This window comes from Camelina sativa, chromosome 20 (assembly GCF_030686135.1).
Source record: "Camelina sativa cultivar CO46 ecotype springtype chromosome 20, ASM3068613v1".
NCBI lineage: Eukaryota > Viridiplantae > Streptophyta > Magnoliopsida > Brassicales > Brassicaceae > Camelina > Camelina sativa.
Genome location: NC_141899.1, coordinates 4837017 through 4852438, shown reverse-complemented (window position 1 = coordinate 4852438; position 15422 = coordinate 4837017). Strand labels below are relative to the sequence as shown.

The 15422-nt window shown below is 37.8% G+C and overlaps 7 protein-coding genes across 9 annotated transcripts in view; 6 read left to right on the top strand and 1 right to left on the bottom strand.

The window, feature by feature from the left end:
* LOC104769413 (NADH dehydrogenase [ubiquinone] iron-sulfur protein 7, mitochondrial) overlaps window positions 1-15422 on the top strand; it is a 56854-nt gene that overhangs the window by 22725 nt on the left and 18707 nt on the right. The gene's annotated exons all lie outside the window — the stretch shown is intronic.
* On the top strand, window positions 432-3175 carry LOC104769420 (uncharacterized). Of its 2 annotated transcripts, none has more exons than XM_010493633.3 (5): window positions 432-545; window positions 1099-1213; window positions 1419-1791; window positions 1983-2320; window positions 2658-3175. In XM_010493633.3, exons 3-5 carry the CDS (start codon window positions 1428-1430, stop codon window positions 2877-2879), a joined length of 924 nt encoding a protein of 307 aa, XP_010491935.1. In that variant the 5' UTR covers window positions 432-545; window positions 1099-1213; window positions 1419-1427; the 3' UTR covers window positions 2880-3175. The 2 variants fall into 2 exon arrangements, with proteins under 2 accessions (XP_010491935.1, XP_010491936.1); XM_010493634.3 differs by having other exon boundaries at window positions 437-545; window positions 1398-1791.
* On the top strand, window positions 3713-8876 carry LOC104769419 (putative serine/threonine-protein kinase SIS8). The gene is made up of 13 exons (XM_087504572.1): window positions 3713-4587; window positions 4861-5301; window positions 5470-5573; window positions 5692-6286; window positions 6408-6669; window positions 6912-6952; window positions 7102-7170; window positions 7270-7370; window positions 7540-7618; window positions 7725-7892; window positions 8007-8056; window positions 8133-8309; window positions 8469-8876. Exons 1-13 carry the CDS (start codon window positions 4117-4119, stop codon window positions 8572-8574), a joined length of 2664 nt encoding a protein of 887 aa, XP_087360698.1. The 5' UTR covers window positions 3713-4116; the 3' UTR covers window positions 8575-8876.
* LOC147918469 (uncharacterized protein ycf36-like) lies at window positions 9020-10551 on the top strand. 2 transcript variants are annotated; one of them, XM_087504579.1, is made up of 4 exons: window positions 9020-9730; window positions 9866-9894; window positions 9980-10036; window positions 10158-10551. In XM_087504579.1, exons 1-4 carry the CDS (start codon window positions 9241-9243, stop codon window positions 10380-10382), a joined length of 801 nt encoding a protein of 266 aa, XP_087360705.1. In that variant the 5' UTR covers window positions 9020-9240; the 3' UTR covers window positions 10383-10551. The 2 variants fall into 2 exon arrangements, with proteins under 2 accessions (XP_087360705.1, XP_087360706.1); XM_087504580.1 differs by having other exon boundaries at window positions 9102-9730; window positions 9866-9889.
* Window positions 11038-11889, top strand: LOC104772221 (uncharacterized). The gene has a single exon (XM_010496858.2). It carries the CDS (start codon window positions 11079-11081, stop codon window positions 11631-11633), a length of 555 nt encoding a protein of 184 aa, XP_010495160.1. The 5' UTR covers window positions 11038-11078; the 3' UTR covers window positions 11634-11889.
* LOC104769418 (S-protein homolog 13-like) lies at window positions 12644-13282 on the top strand. Its single transcript, XM_010493630.3, has one exon. It carries the CDS (start codon window positions 12644-12646, stop codon window positions 13166-13168), a length of 525 nt encoding a protein of 174 aa, XP_010491932.3. The 3' UTR covers window positions 13169-13282.
* Window positions 13200-15179, bottom strand: LOC104769417 (uncharacterized). Its single transcript, XM_010493629.3, has 6 exons — window positions 14963-15179; window positions 14514-14584; window positions 14352-14404; window positions 13762-14229; window positions 13578-13668; window positions 13200-13492 (listed from the first exon to the last, which is right to left on the bottom strand). The coding sequence occupies exons 1-6, from the start codon at window positions 15099-15101 to the stop codon at window positions 13406-13408; spliced, it is 909 nt and encodes a 302-aa protein (XP_010491931.1). The 5' UTR covers window positions 15102-15179; the 3' UTR covers window positions 13200-13405.

Genomic DNA, 15422 nt, shown 5'->3' with positions numbered 1-15422 from the left:
ATATATCCAATTTGATAGTTCACAAATTTAATAGAATCTAACCAATCATTTATTGGATTTAGTTTGTTACCAGTCCAACCGTTATGTTGTTCTAAATTTTAAGATACTGGTGAAATCATTATTATTTTAAATTTTCAAACATTAATAAAGCAAACCAAATACAAACTAAAATCTCAATTAGTATAAGTTTGATTATATATACAAAACTAATTTTTTTTATAAACATAACCCTGCACGTACCGGAACCTAGTCCTGTATATAGGGGGAATAGGAGAGACTAAACAGAAATCCGTATCCTCTAACCGGCGGTGACGTCATCATTTCCCGGTTTACTCATGGGCTTTGTCTAAAAAATTAAAACTAGTGAGGTGCAAATTAAATAATTTATAAAGTATGAGGGGCATTTAAATGAAATATTTTCATTAGCTTATGTAGAGAAGACAGACTATAGTGTCGTATCTCGTTTTCATTTCGAGCAAATTTATTTTATTTCCAAGAGAGAGAGAGAGAAGACGGCAGCACGAAGAAAGCTTTTTGATCGGAAGGTACCTTTTTCCGGCGAATTTACCCCTCTCTAGGGTTTCTTTAAATTTAAAAATCTCCTTTCCTTCTCTGTTTCTTTTTCTCAGTTTAAGTCTTCTGGGTTAAGTGAAGATTATATAATCTGGGTTCGAAAGTTCTCTAGTCTTCTTTGTTTCGTCGTTGCAGAGAGAAATTTGCGGAGAAAGAGATATCGTCTTTTCGAGTCAAAGATAAAGCTGTCTTTTTTATTTTCCCCTTTTTTCGTCTATTAAAAAAGCCCTAGACATATCCGAATTGAAAATTTTATCTGAAATCGATTTGATTTTTTCGTGGGGGGGTTATCTCTTATCAGTTCCGGTTCGGTTCTCTTTGTTATAAAATATTGATTTCTGTCTCTTTCCGCCATGAAAGTTTTCGAATTTTTTGGTTTCTTTTTTGGCTCCAAATTTTTCATCTTTTTCAAATAATTTTAAATCTCTGTGCTTTCTTTTGTTTTGGTTCCTAACTTGTGAATTTATATCTAGGGTTTCCTCCTTTTTCTAATTCAAAGATCTGTCTTTTTTCCCCTTTCTTCAGACTATCCTTGTGTGTTGAGCTAGCTTTTGCAATTTGAAGGACTCGAGATCTGAGAGATCTCTTGGTGTCTCGGTTTTGTCGGTAGATACAGGGGGGTATAGAGAGCTTCTAGAAGGTAAATTTCATAACTTTGATTCTTTTGGCATTCATTGTTTCCTAAGGTGAAGTCTAGCTTATACTTGTAGATGTCTAGTTCTTGAGCATTGTGTGTTGGGTATGAGAATGTGGAGAATGGGTCAAATTGTAATTGTAGAGTAATTGCATTAGGCTCTGAGTTCTGCTGACTTATTCTCACTCAGTTACAAAGTTGATGTTAATAGGTTTTTATAATGGAAGACGATGGCTCTCCTTCTCCTTCTCCGGATTTGGATGCACAGAAGAACCCTTATGATCGATTGCTTGCTCTAGATACAAGTACCGTAGATTCAAACTGTAACTTGGATTCGGTTTCTGCCATTTATCTAGCAATGAAGAGCTCTAAGCTGGAATGTGTTGATGAGCGTGGCCAAGATTCCCTTATTACCTCTGTGTCCATGGAGGATGAAGAGGATGAAGAACTTGACGAGTTTGATCCTTATCTCTTTATCAAGAACTTGCCCAACTTGTCTTCTGTTGTCCCAACTTTTAGGCCGGTGTTGCTTCCTAAACAAACCCGAAGCTGTCCTCCTATTTCTCTAGTCCTAGACCTTGATGGTAAGGCTACCTTTCAGCTTTTGTTTGAATCGAACAAAAATATTTGTCTTTCATGTATATTGGTGTGATTTAACCATAGACGACATATGGCTAGAAGATTAAGGCTGTAACGTTTTATTTGTTTCTCACCAGAAAGAGTTTGTTTTGTTTATTTCTGTTATTGCTATAACATATATGTTTTATGTTTGCAGAAACTCTTGTGCATTCGAGTCTAGAACCATGTGATGAGGTGGATTTCACATTCCCTGTTAATTTTAATGAAGAAGAGCATATGGTGTATGTGAGGTGCCGCCCTCACCTCCAAGAGTTTATGGAGAGAGTGTCCCGTCTTTTTGAGATCGTCATCTTTACAGCTAGCCAAAGTATTTATGCGGAGCAACTTCTAAACGTGATTGACCCTAAGAGAAAGTTCTTTCGCCATAGAGTGTACCGTGACTCCTGTGTTTTCTTTGACGGTAACTACCTTAAAGATTTGTCTGTCCTTGGGCGTGATTTATCTCGTGTTATCATCGTCGACAACTCCCCACAGGTATCATCCCTCTACACAATGAGTATACCAACATTGTTTAGCCAATTAAACCAAAGCTGATCGATAGATGCTTTTGTCAGTGGTAATTGTAGGATACATTTTTCAGTATAGGATGACTATAATAGCTATGAAAGATGCTAAGAGCGAATGTAGTATTAGCTAGTTTGCAAAAGCTATCTAAATCTAAGAGCGAATGTAGTATTAGCTAGTTTGCAAAAGCTATCTAAATCTATGAACTTGTGTGGGAACAAAGTGTATTCTTGAATGACCTTAGTTCTATATTTCAAGGCTGTTGCATAATATTGTCTTGAGTTATTGTTTTTGTGCAATGGTGTAGGCATTTGGGTTCCAAGTGGAGAATGGGGTGCCAATAGAGAGCTGGTTTAATGACCCGTCAGATAAAGAACTCCTTCACTTGCTCCCATTTCTTGAAAGCTTAATTGGAGTTGAAGATGTAAGGCCAATGATCGCCAAGAAATTCAATCTGAGGGAAAAGATTGATGCAGCTGTAGCTGCACCTGAGTATCCTGCTGAGGCGGGAGATCCCTTCGAAAGGTAAAATCTTTCGCCGAAAGCTTTAAGGCAGAATCTGGCATAAGAGCTGGCATGTTCGGTGACAAAAAGAAGAAAGACTCTCTTTACGAAGATGCTTTGGTGAAGTGTTTGGTTTAACAAGGCTTGGAGGGATCGATCAGATGTTGGAGATATATATATATAAAAGTATATCAATGTTGTTTTCATATTAGTTTAAATTAAGAACTTGGTATACGGAGAAGACAGGATAGCCTGTAAAACAGTTTAATGCACAATAACTGTAATTTTTTTTTTCCCTGGTTTATTTTCTACTCTTACACATAGATTTATTTACCTTTGCAATAGAGTTCAAGGCCAAGGGTGTCGATTAATTTAGATTTTGGTGTGATGTTGTCAATGTTTTCCCATTCTGGGAATGCTTAAGCCAAAGACATAAACAATGGCTTATGCTAGGTACTGAGCTGATCTTAAAGCAGTTGCGAAGAACATTCCAAAAAAGTTTTTTGAACTATTTTGTAATTTGTCTACCATACTAATCCCTAAACATAAAAAAAAAAAAAAAGGTTATTGTTTTTTCAGCAAATCCAACAAAAAGCTGCAAACCATTCAAGAAAATTTCCAATTAAACAGCTCTAGAATAGCGACTATACAATATAGTCCATGATCCAATAATATCCATTTTTCTTACAAAATCCAACAACATAATTTGTTTCCTCAAATGAATAAACGCCATTATATTCCCGTATAGTATCTTTCTGATTATTGTTTGGACTAGCGGATAATTACTGAAAATATGTTTAGCCACGTCAGATAACTGTGATCTGATTATTTTAATACGAATTAAAAATGTTGCCGAGTGAAAAAATAAGTCAAAGCTAATTCTTACTTAACCAACCAAGTGGAGGAGGAGGAAGCTTGAGGAAGAAGAAGAGTGCGCATTTTAATCGAATCTATACCTTTTTCGAAGATGTCGGCGCAGGTTAAGCTCCTATTTTATCTCCCATTTGTTTAATTAAAGTCTGTGGAATGGAACTATTTGTTTTGTTTGTTTACGAACGACGCATTTATTTATTTCTCTATCTTTTAATTTTGTTTTCTGCCAAATATTATTATTTTTTTAAAGGAAAAAAAAAAAGAAAAATTAGCGAAGGGAAGCTTCGTTTTTTTTGTAGAGAGAGAGAGAGATAAACCGGAGATTTTTAGAGAGAGAAAGTGAAAGAGAGAGAGAGAGAGAGAGAAGATCAGTTCGTCGTTGACGATCGATGTCGAAGATGAAGCATCTTCTACGGAAGCTACACATCGGCGGAAGTAGTGGCGTCGGCGGCGGCGGAGGAGGATTTGCTGACCATCATAGTAGGTTAGACGATTCCACTAGACCCATGATCGATCCTAGCCCTATTCCTAGTACTAGCCCTAGCCCCGTCTCGACTTCTTCCGTCTCTTCATCCACCGGTTTTGGCAACGCCTCCTCCGCGGCAGCAATGCCGAGGCTTGAAACATTGGAGCCCGTTGGCCGTGGTGATCTGGCTTCTGTTGATGGCGTCGATTTCAATTTGATGGAAGAGGAGTATCAAGTCCAGTTAGCTATGGCGATCAGCGTCTCTGATCCTGATCCGCGTGAGAATGCTGATACTGCTCAGCTTGATGCTGCTAAGCGTATTAGCCTTGGTGTTTCTGCTCCTCCCGTCACCGACGCTGATTCCGCCGTTGACTTTCTCTCCCTCCGCTATTGGGTACTTAGATTCTTCACTCTTGCTTTCGTTCAATTTCTCTAAATTCTTATGGGGTTTTGGAGGGGTTTTAGTGAGTCTGATCATTCGATTAGCCAGGGTTTAGAGGAATTAAAATCTTGCTGCAATTGATTACTGCTACTGCTTGCTTGGATTTGAGTATTTTTTTTTCCGAGTCCTGGTTGTAACTACTTTCCATTTATGGGATTGTTTAAGCCTTGATGATGACAATGAGAGACTTAAGCTGATCGTGCTCTTATATTGATTTTCATGTAGGGACATAAGGTTATTAACTATGATCAGAAAGTCAGGGATGGTTTTTACGATGTGTATGGGATTACATCCAATTCTCTTTCACAAGGGAAGATGCCACTTCTTGTCGATCTTCAAGCGATCTCTATTTCAGACAATGTTGATTATGAGGTCATTTTGGTTAACCGATTGATTGATCCTGAACTGCAAGAGCTTGAGAGGAGAACATCCGCTTTGGCTGCTGAATGTCCAGACTTTGCCCGTGGTCAAGTGTCAAGTGATTTAACTCAGAAAATTGCAAATATAGTTGTAGAGCAAATGGGTGGCCGCGTTGAGAATGCTGATGAGGCATTGAGAAGGTGGATGCTTCGAAGCTATGAACTAAGGAATTCTTTGAACACTACTATTCTTCCACTTGGACGAGTTAATGTTGGTCTTGCACGTCACAGGGCTTTGCTTTTCAAGGTTACTACAACAAATCCTTTCACTTGTTTCTAGCGTTGGTCTTAAACCTCTTGATTTTCTTTTTCTAGTGACAATACTCATTATTTCCTTTTTCATCTCCGAGTTTCCTTGTTGATCATGGTTAGGAGATGTAGAAGGAATCTAATTACTCCCTCCTCTATTTTTTAGGTCCTTGCTGATAGGATTAATCTCCCATGTATGCTTGTAAAAGGCAGCTACTACACTGGAACTGATGATGGGGCTGTGAACTTGATTAAACTAGATGAAAAAAGGTAATTCTTTGATTGCTGTATGCAGCCTTATGTTTGCATTCTAGAGTCCTGATATTGGGCTCAGTTTGTACGTGATGGTGTGATTTTTGCAGAGTCCTAATTCATTCTTCCCATGCAGTGAATACATTATTGATCTAATGGGTGCTCCGGGTGCTCTGATTCCTGCCGAGGTTCCAGGCAGTTTTCTTCCAGTTGCTTGCACAGATACAAGAGTATTTCCTGAGGATCTGGTCTCGTTTCAGCATTCAACCCCTGAAGTTGAGAAAGAGATTGAAACGCCAGCATTTTCAGTTTTGGGGGAAACAGATTCCAGATCTGGTATGGTGGCAAACTTCTTAACTGGAAACCATAAAGAAAACAGTGACAGAAATGCTGTTGAAAAACATCAAACAGAGAGATTTGAGCATGATTTTGGAAAGCTAATGCAATCACAGCAGATATCTGGTGAAAATTTGCCTCCATTTTCTGGGAAACCGACATGTGCTCAGAAAGTGAAAGTTAAGAATGTCTCCAAGTATGTCATAAGTGCAGCAAAGAATCCTGAATTTGCGCAGAAATTACATGCCGTCTTGTTGGAAAGTGGTGCATCACCTCCCGCAGATTTGTTTATGGATATTAACCCGCACAACTTGAGGGGGAAGAATTTGCTTCAAGAAGTCAGCCTAGATAGTAGCGATTCTGAGGTTTCTGGTGTTCCATGTCACCCAGAGAAGGTATTCTTAGAATACACATCATTTCACATCCCGCACAATTGTTTTCATTCATCTTTACGTGCCCTCTTAATCTATCTTAAGACTCTTTAAGTCTTTATTTATTTCCATTTGCACTGAATAGGTCGCAGACCATTTAGCTAAACAACAGAGAGAATCTGAAAGGAACCCCAAAGCTGAGACTTACCAACAATCAGTGAATAGAAACTTTGATGTGGACAATATTGGTAAAGTTTCATCATCAGAAAATATAGAGATTGGCACTGCTGATGGGGAGTCTACTGTTTGTGATAGTCATGACCAAGGAATTAATCCATTGCTCGGCGAAGCTGCAAAGTGGGAAATTATGTGGGAAGATCTTCAGATTGGCGAGCGCATTGGTATTGGTAAGGTTTGGTTTATCAGATATTACTATATTAGACTTGCGGTTCGCCAGTATCATGTAGTATAAACTGAAGTTGTAGCCGTGATAGACTTTCGATGAAGCTTATTTCTTACTAGTTGTTAGCTACCCTTATGTTTGTGGATAAGATTTTTACATCCAAACTATTCAGTTTGATACACCTAAGTAGATCCTTATTATCCCGAACTAAAAGATGTGTTTGTTCTTGTGCTATTTCTGTCACAGGTTCTTATGGAGAAGTTTATCGTGCAGAGTGGAATGGAACTGTGAGTTATGTTTTGTAGTCTTAAATCCACTAATCCTTGCAATGCTCTTTAATATGCAATTTCTAAAACCTCTCTCACATTTGCTTCCAATGAAGAGAAGTGCTATTTTAGTCATAAAGTTCTTGGACTGATTGTGTTTCTCCTTTCAGGAAGTGGCTGTCAAGAAGTTTCTGGATCAAGATTTCTCTGGTGATGCATTGACACAGTTCAAATCCGAAGTAACTCCAAGTCATTTAATCATAGACATCTTATTTTCTCTAAAATTACCTGCAACCTGTTTAATCATGCTTTGATTGTTTTCATTTTGTTCCAAATAGATTGAAATTATGTTGAGGTTACGCCATCCAAACGTTGTTCTTTTCATGGGAGCTGTTACTCGACCGCCAAATTTCTCCATTCTGACAGAGTTCCTACCTAGGTTTGATCCTCCCATATTCTTCTAGTATAATTCGTGGATGAACCACTTAGTCTGCTAGTTTGATTTATAGTCCTCCTTTATACAGTGGAGTTTCTAACCAGGATGTCCGTTTGTTGTTTCCAGTTTTCTTTATTCTTCTAAATGGGTTAAAATTTATAATATTATGCAGGGGAAGCTTGTATAGATTACTCCATCGGCCAAATCATCAGCTTGATGAGAAGAGGCGAATGCGGATGGCTCTTGATGTGGTATAAATGAGTTGCTCTGGTTAAAACTTAAAAGGAAGGATCTAAAAAGTTATCGCTTTATTGCTAAACATATCTGACACTTGTTTTCTTTCTGATGGTATTGCAGGCGAAAGGAATGAACTACTTACACACCAGCCACCCGACTGTTGTACATAGGGATTTAAAATCTCCAAACCTTCTTGTTGATAAAAATTGGGTTGTGAAGGTTTGTGATTTTGGATTGTCCCGCATGAAGCACCACACGTATTTGTCCTCAAAATCGACTGCAGGAACGGTTAGTTATTATCGTAAATAGAACAAATCTTTATTTCTCAATCATGAACTCTGTGTTGCAAAGATAAGCGGAGAAACTTACTATACAAGATGTGTTCTATTGATGAGTGTGCAGCCTGAGTGGATGGCTCCAGAAGTGTTGAGGAATGAACCGGCTAATGAGAAGTGAGTGAAATTTAAAACACTATGAGAATCTTTTTAAATGTTTAATACAGAAATATTGACTGGTGTGCTTGCTCAGATGTGACGTGTACAGCTTTGGTGTTATATTGTGGGAATTAGCTACTTCACGTGTCCCCTGGAAAGGTTTGAACCCGATGCAAGTCGTTGGAGCTGTGGGATTCCAGAATCGACGCCTTGAAATTCCAGATGATATCGATCCAACAGTTGCACAGATAATCCGTGAATGCTGGCAAACGTAAGTTCAATTTCATAATTCAAATCCTTAATTAGAGCTGTAGTGCTATAATAAAACGATCACTATAGAAACGGGTAAAATTCGGTGAAAGTGGGTCGGTTGTCACACATATATATATATATATATAGGTGGGGGGTTAAGCTTGTGATTGTTATGCAGGGAACCACATTTACGGCCATCGTTTACACAACTGATGCGAAGTTTGAAGCGGCTTCAGGGTCTAAACATAAGCAACAGATCAAATACGAGTGAAAGTTTGATGTAAGATAAAGTAGATAGAAGCTGTTGCTTCCACCTGGTCTGGTTCGAAGAACCAAATGGGTGGGGGGATATTGCCATTTTCTTCTTTGCTTTTTCTTTTTTTTTGTTTTTTTTTTTTTGTTTCATTTTGTTTTTACGGTCAGACGAAAGAGGAAACAAAAGAAAAGAAAAGAAAAGATTTGACGGGTAGGGGGAAAAGCTTGTGGAGTTCAATCGAAGTGGGAGCTCAACAACAAAGAAAAAGCCCTATTTATAAACCCTTTGTAACTATTATTATTATGATCATCATCATCATCATTGTTGCTACTTGTAATGATAAAATTTAGGTGGATGAACAAAAGAAAAAGTAAAAAGAAAAGAGTAGATGAAAAGAATACAAAAAAAAAAAAAAAAAAAAAAAAAAGACTATGAAGTTCCTTTTTATAGGTTTTGGATTTAGCCCCAAAAATATGCTAACTGTAAAAAACATATGGGGATTGTTGTAATTGTATGATGATGATACGTTACTTCTTCATACTACATACTGTAGTTGACACAATTAAATGAAACGTTTTGTCGCATTTATTTGCTGTGTATTATTTTTTTTTATTGCACAGAGACACTTTAAGAAAATAAAATTGAAATCGGAAAAACAAAAGAGGGAGACGAAGCAAGCAAAAAGGAAGCTCCGATGGCTGCTACAGTGCTCCGCCATTTCAGTCCGATTTCATCCTCCCTTAAACCACCGTCTCGCCACCGCCGATTCCTACACCACAATTTATTATTCCCCAAACTACCCTTCCCGTCTTCCCTCATCAAATTCGGCGCAGAGAACTCCGAACCACAACCTCCACAGCCGTTACCGGAAGCCGATTGTCCAGTTCCGCCGGAGCAACAGCCGATCAACGAGTATCAATCTCTCTCCACATCTTTCCCTTTCGCGTGGGCTTCAGGAGATCTAGTCGAGTACGCTTCGAGGCTCTTTGTCACCGGCGCTTCTTTCGCGTTTTTCGTTGGATTACCCGTTTGCTGGTTCGGATCTGTCGGAGCCGAATACGAACCCGTTAAGAGGATTCTCGCAGCCAGCTCAAGCGGGATCTTCGTTGTCACGCTTGCTGTCGTAAGGATGTATCTCGGTTGGGCTTATGTCGGAAATCGTCTTCTTAGCGCCACCGTCGAGTGTATGGTTTTTACTTTTTTACCCCTCTTTCGTAGTGATAATAAAGCTCACTCAAGAACTGTTTTATGCGATTGAGATCATATTTTGTTTTTGCTCCTTTGGTTTTTTGAATTTTGTCATTGTTCTATCGTTGCAGATGAAGAAACTGGTTGGTATGATGGTCAGGTTACGATTCGTCTCTCTCTGTATTATAAATTAACAATCGAAGCTCTGTACAAGATTTAACATTTGTGTTGGTTGTTCTGAACAGGTTTGGGTGAAAACACCTCAAGTCTTGGCACGAGACCGTCTTCTTGGATCTTTCTCTGTAAGCTTTATTATCATCCATCATGAAACATAGCCTTGAATTTGGTTTTTTTGAATGGTCCACTGTATGTGACCTAATTCAGGGATTTGATTAGATTTGTGTATGTGTGTTGTGTTTTCAGGTAAAACCAATCCTAGCGAGATTGAAAAACACGTTAGTGATTCTTGGATTATCGCTCATTCTTGTCATAAACCTTGGTGATTCTCCAATTGCAACGTCTTATAGAACATACAAGGATCCTAGGGACAGATCCTCACTACCGATCCCTGGAGCTTACAATGATGAAACTGCAAGAACGTTCGAACCAGAAGCTTTTTGCGGTGAACCTTCTTCTGATCTTCTTTGATATCTCTCTCTCTCTTCATCGATCTCACCGCAAAAGACATACAGTGAGTTCCTGAGTAGTAAATATGTATATCTGTACATTCCTGTATATTTCGCTAAATTGGATGTAAGAAAGACAAAAAGCCAATCTTGATGAATCGAAAAAACTCATATTACAATTTGGATTCAAACTAATACTTTCTAACTTTCTAGGCGCGGTCATATTTCGATTTTTGAAAGATGTCACATTACACTCTTTCATCTCTACTAAAAACTATCATATTATTTGCCTGCAAAATGTCCACCAAGAAATTGAACTTGTTACGCTAAATCGTAGTTTGAAAGTATATAATTGATTACACTATTTCGATCCTATGTCACTATGTGCATGTTCGTTACGCAATCTATCTCAGATTTTATTTACAACTCATTTTTTTTTGTGCTTCTGAAATTAGTTATGGTGAGTCTGTCAATCGGATAACTCAACTTTGACAACGTGAAAAATCAATTTCAGGCGATAAGAATTTTCCCGAGTCAAAACACATAATTAGTATATTGTAACAAACGTAACTAATTTTGCTTACAAAATCCAGAACGCCCTTTCTATTATTGTCCGATCATATCAATAAGATATAGCTTGGTTTTAAATATATATATATATATATATATATATATATAGCTAACAACTCAAGAGAGAGGAGAGCATCGGAATAAGAAAATGGCCGAGAAAATGAAAACCCTAGCAATATTGTGTCTTGTTTCCCAAGTAATCATTCCAACCGTAAACTCAGCAGCTGCTAAAGGAGGTGTTGATTTTTCTATACTCATAAAAAATGAGATGTACCACGTCACAAAACCGTCGGTGTTCTACAATTGCCGATCACCAAAGAAAGACATCGGATGGCGCAAATCCTTCCCATCCTCAGAGTTTGAATGGGAATTCAAAGTTCCTCAGTTTGGTAATGGCGTGATGGTTCACAAATGTCGTTTCCGGTCGAGCCTAGGAACAGCAAACTTTGAGATCAGGACGTTGTCTACTACGGCGATGCTATGCGACGGACAAACATGTAAATACTCAATCAGACCTAATGGGATTTATTTCATTGGTTACGAGTTGTATTCTCCTCATGCTATATTCGGAAGGTATTTTGAATTTTCGAGGCCCGTCGAGAAACTAGTTGAGCCATGGAAACCATGGTCGCCGCAACAACTCAAAATTATGCACGGTAGAGTGCATCCAGAGCCTGATTCGGATGAAGAAGACGATGATTGAGAGATCCTTGCACTACATCAATATGTTAGTAGCCTGAGGTCGTTAAGGAAAATGTGTATTTTTATATAGTTGATAAGAGCCTGGTTTGTGGAAACATGAAGGGACTCTGGTAAGAGTCCTACTAGTGACTGCAATTTACATGAATGTCCGAGACTCCTTAATTATATATATAAGAGATTCTTAATCAGTGGTATAATATACTCCTTAATTATATTCTTTTTATATATAAAAAATTCATTTCTTTGTATTAACAATATATCAAGATTTATAACCATTATGCGTATGCTTGGCTCAATCGTAAAATTGGAAATTACTGTTATGCTATATATGCCAATCATCTAATTTATCACATACAAGTTTCTTATCCTATATTCTATCCAAAAATCGTCGGTAATTTGTAATTAATCATTCGGACGATAAATTAAACCAATGTCTACAATTACAAATGAGCTTCTATGTATTGTTAAACCACGTACCTATTGGCATTAACACTCTAGTTTTGGATTTCTATAAAAGTAATCAATAAACATTAAACAGAATCTAACAGCAAGTCTTAAGTCTTAAATCAATGTAATATGATCTGTCACATTCTTCCCTCAAAAGTCAAAACCCAACATGATGCTAGCGGTGACCGGTTTAACTGATCTAAAGATAGGCTGAACAGAATAAACAAATTAAAGACCCGGTTTAATTATTCCCCACATCCAATTCAAAAGTCAAAACTATGAGAAAAGAAAAAAACTGTTTAATAAAATATCCAAATCAGAAACTAAAATCTCCAAAAATGTAACAGAAACGCCATATTTACAAAACCTATGTGGAAAACATTAATTCTCTTATAACGACTTCATAGCAGAGAGGTTTGTTAAACTTCTTACGAAACTCATTGACCATATAACGTCCAAAACCACTACCGTTATTTTTGTTGTTGTCAAACAAGAACCACTCTCCCGTTTATATAAAACCCTCATAAACCAAAATAGAACTGTTCAAGAGAGAGAGAGAGAGCAATGGGGTTCGGGTTCAAGATTGTATCAACATTCCCATTAGCCACCGCATTCACGTGGTGCCTTCTCATAGCATCATCATGCTTTCTATCCACAACATCAGCAGCACGGTTCGAGGTAAGAAACGAGATCGCTAGACACCCAGGACGAAACCGGAGCCTCGCTTTTAACTGTTGGTCGTCGAATGACAAATTAGGCATGCATGCTCTCAGACCGGGACAATCCAAAAGCTGGTCGTTCAAGGCAGTATTTCTCAAGATACCGTATCTCTACACATTCTTTGAGTGCAAATTCTTCACCGCTTTTGGCTCCCCGAATGGTCAGACCGCTACGGTTTTCGCCGGGGAGAGATCATTCAGGTGGAACTGTGATGATCAGGAGGAAGAGTGCATTTGGGTGGTGAAGAGAGATGGGTTATATTTAAGGAAGATCACAAGAGACGGTACAGGCCAAAAGCTTTATGAAGACGAATTGAGTATGGCTTGGATCGGCGGTACTAACTACCACCCGGTACCAGAGAGCCCATAGTTTTTAATACTTCCATGTCCGATTCAGGATATACATTAAAAATCTCTATATATTGTAATGGATAACAAGATACAGACTTTTAGAAGAAAATGAATACAGTTTATGTTTCTTCCTTTTTTATGTAAAATTAGCAAATCTGAGATCATTCCACAATCAAACTCCAACAGGGGAAAGAGTATGATGAGTTCATCCGGACATGGATGATTACAGTTAAAGTACCTGAAATTTCGTATTTGCTTAAGCTCCATATTTTGGGGCTTTCCAAAGTTTGAAAGCAACTTCATGGATGAACCGGTCAGCCGGTATAACAAGATTTCCAGAGAGCTATGACAAAAAGAGAAAAATATAAAAACTTGAGACAAGCCATGTTGAATTTAACAGCGGAACTTGCATTAGATAGAAACCATACCTTTTTGAGAGCTTCAAATGATAATGTATCAACCAAGTCTTTCCGGGTCACAGCATGTTGCCACTGAGCTACCAACATAGGACAGTAGTGCCTGTAGGTTGCAAGAATGACCAAACCCATCAAGAACGAAATGATAACTTCATAAACCTTTTGATCAAATTCATTGCAATATTCAAACTCTTACCGAACATCATCCCGTGTCTTTTCACCACGCATGGTGTAGCTCTGACGCGGTACAAGTCCTGCAAATGCCGGGTTCATGTCTTGTTGCGGAGCATTGACAGGAAAAACTGAAACATCTTTGTCTGTGACAGAACCATAGCTGAGAACAAGAGACAGATGCAAGCGCGATACAATCTCTGAACCAGGTTGAGCCATTCTCATAATACTACCAACCAAAGAGTCAATAACTCCCAAGTTGACATCATCAACCCCGATATGCACGAAAACAGAGTCGTATAGGGTCACATCCAAGCATTTTCCACCTTCAAATCCAAGCAGCCTCAGTAATTTAGATGCCGTAGCATCAGAAGGAACGGAATCACTCTTTTGGGATATTTCACTAAGTTGTAACACATCTAAGCCAATCAGTTTTCCGAAAGAAGTCAGAAGAGAATTGTCAGTTACTAAAGCAGCCTTGAGTCCCATAAACCTGCACCATAATATATGTGTCAGTGACATTAATGTAAAAAGTATCATCATCATCTGGATATACTCATCCATTGATTATCGAAAAGAGCATAAAACTAGAGAGATCAGATGAAAAGGCCAAACCTTTCAGCTAAAGTTAGGATTTCATTTTCATTTCCCTTTGGTTTAAGTCCACTCTGTTAAAGAAACAAATCATGGATTGTAACTTTAGTGTAAACACAAGAATCAATTACACACTCAACTCAATGTTGATAGAATTAGTTTTAAAAGAGTGAAGAATCTCACAGCAATCGAATAAGCTTCTGATGCATCCAACAAAAGGGAGAATTCTCGAACTATCCTTTCGTTCTCAGTTTCTGCAAAGTAGAACAACACCAGAGTGAATATCTCACAAGAAGAAAGTCAAAGCAGAAGCAATGAAGCACAAGTGACCTCAAAAAATCTTAAGAAATTGGGTCAAGTTTAATTTTTTTCTATCTTCTTCAATAGACAATGACACTAGGTTGGCCAGTTAGATCAATGCAGTGGAGTTTCATATAATAAACTCTCAATCGAATCCAAAGGATCTCATGTCTAAACCGGTTCAATTCTGATCAACACTAAGAATCCTCACTAAACCAGGAAGAAATCGAATCTAAGTGCAAAACACGTAAAGCACCAATTTTAATCAAAAAAATCTAGACGAATCAAACGAAAGTAACCAAATTTATGAAGATAGTGAGTGAGACAGAGACCTGAAGGCGCATGAGGAAGACTCAGAAAGCCACAGCTAGCTACGGAAGCGAGAGAATGGATGTGGGTATTTGACATATCGACGAATCGAGCCGAGCCGTCTCCGTACAATACCAACGCTCTGCTTGCTTTGTCCGCCATTGTTGTCAAAGGTAGAGGGATCCTGAGACACTGAGATATAAAAATATAAAAAGAGAGAGGGGAATATTTCCTATATATATATATATATATATATATATATATTTTTTTTTCCTTTGTTTTTTATTTATACACTTTAAAAAAAATATTATGCTTTTAGATTAAAAATATAAAATAAAAATAATTAGATTAAAAAATTAATTAGATAAAAAAAAAAGATATTATGTCTTAATCCAAAGCAATAATAAACAAGAAAGACCCATTCATATATGTATAAATCTTCCCACATGGTGTAGACAGTTTGTAATAATAATACAAAGAAAC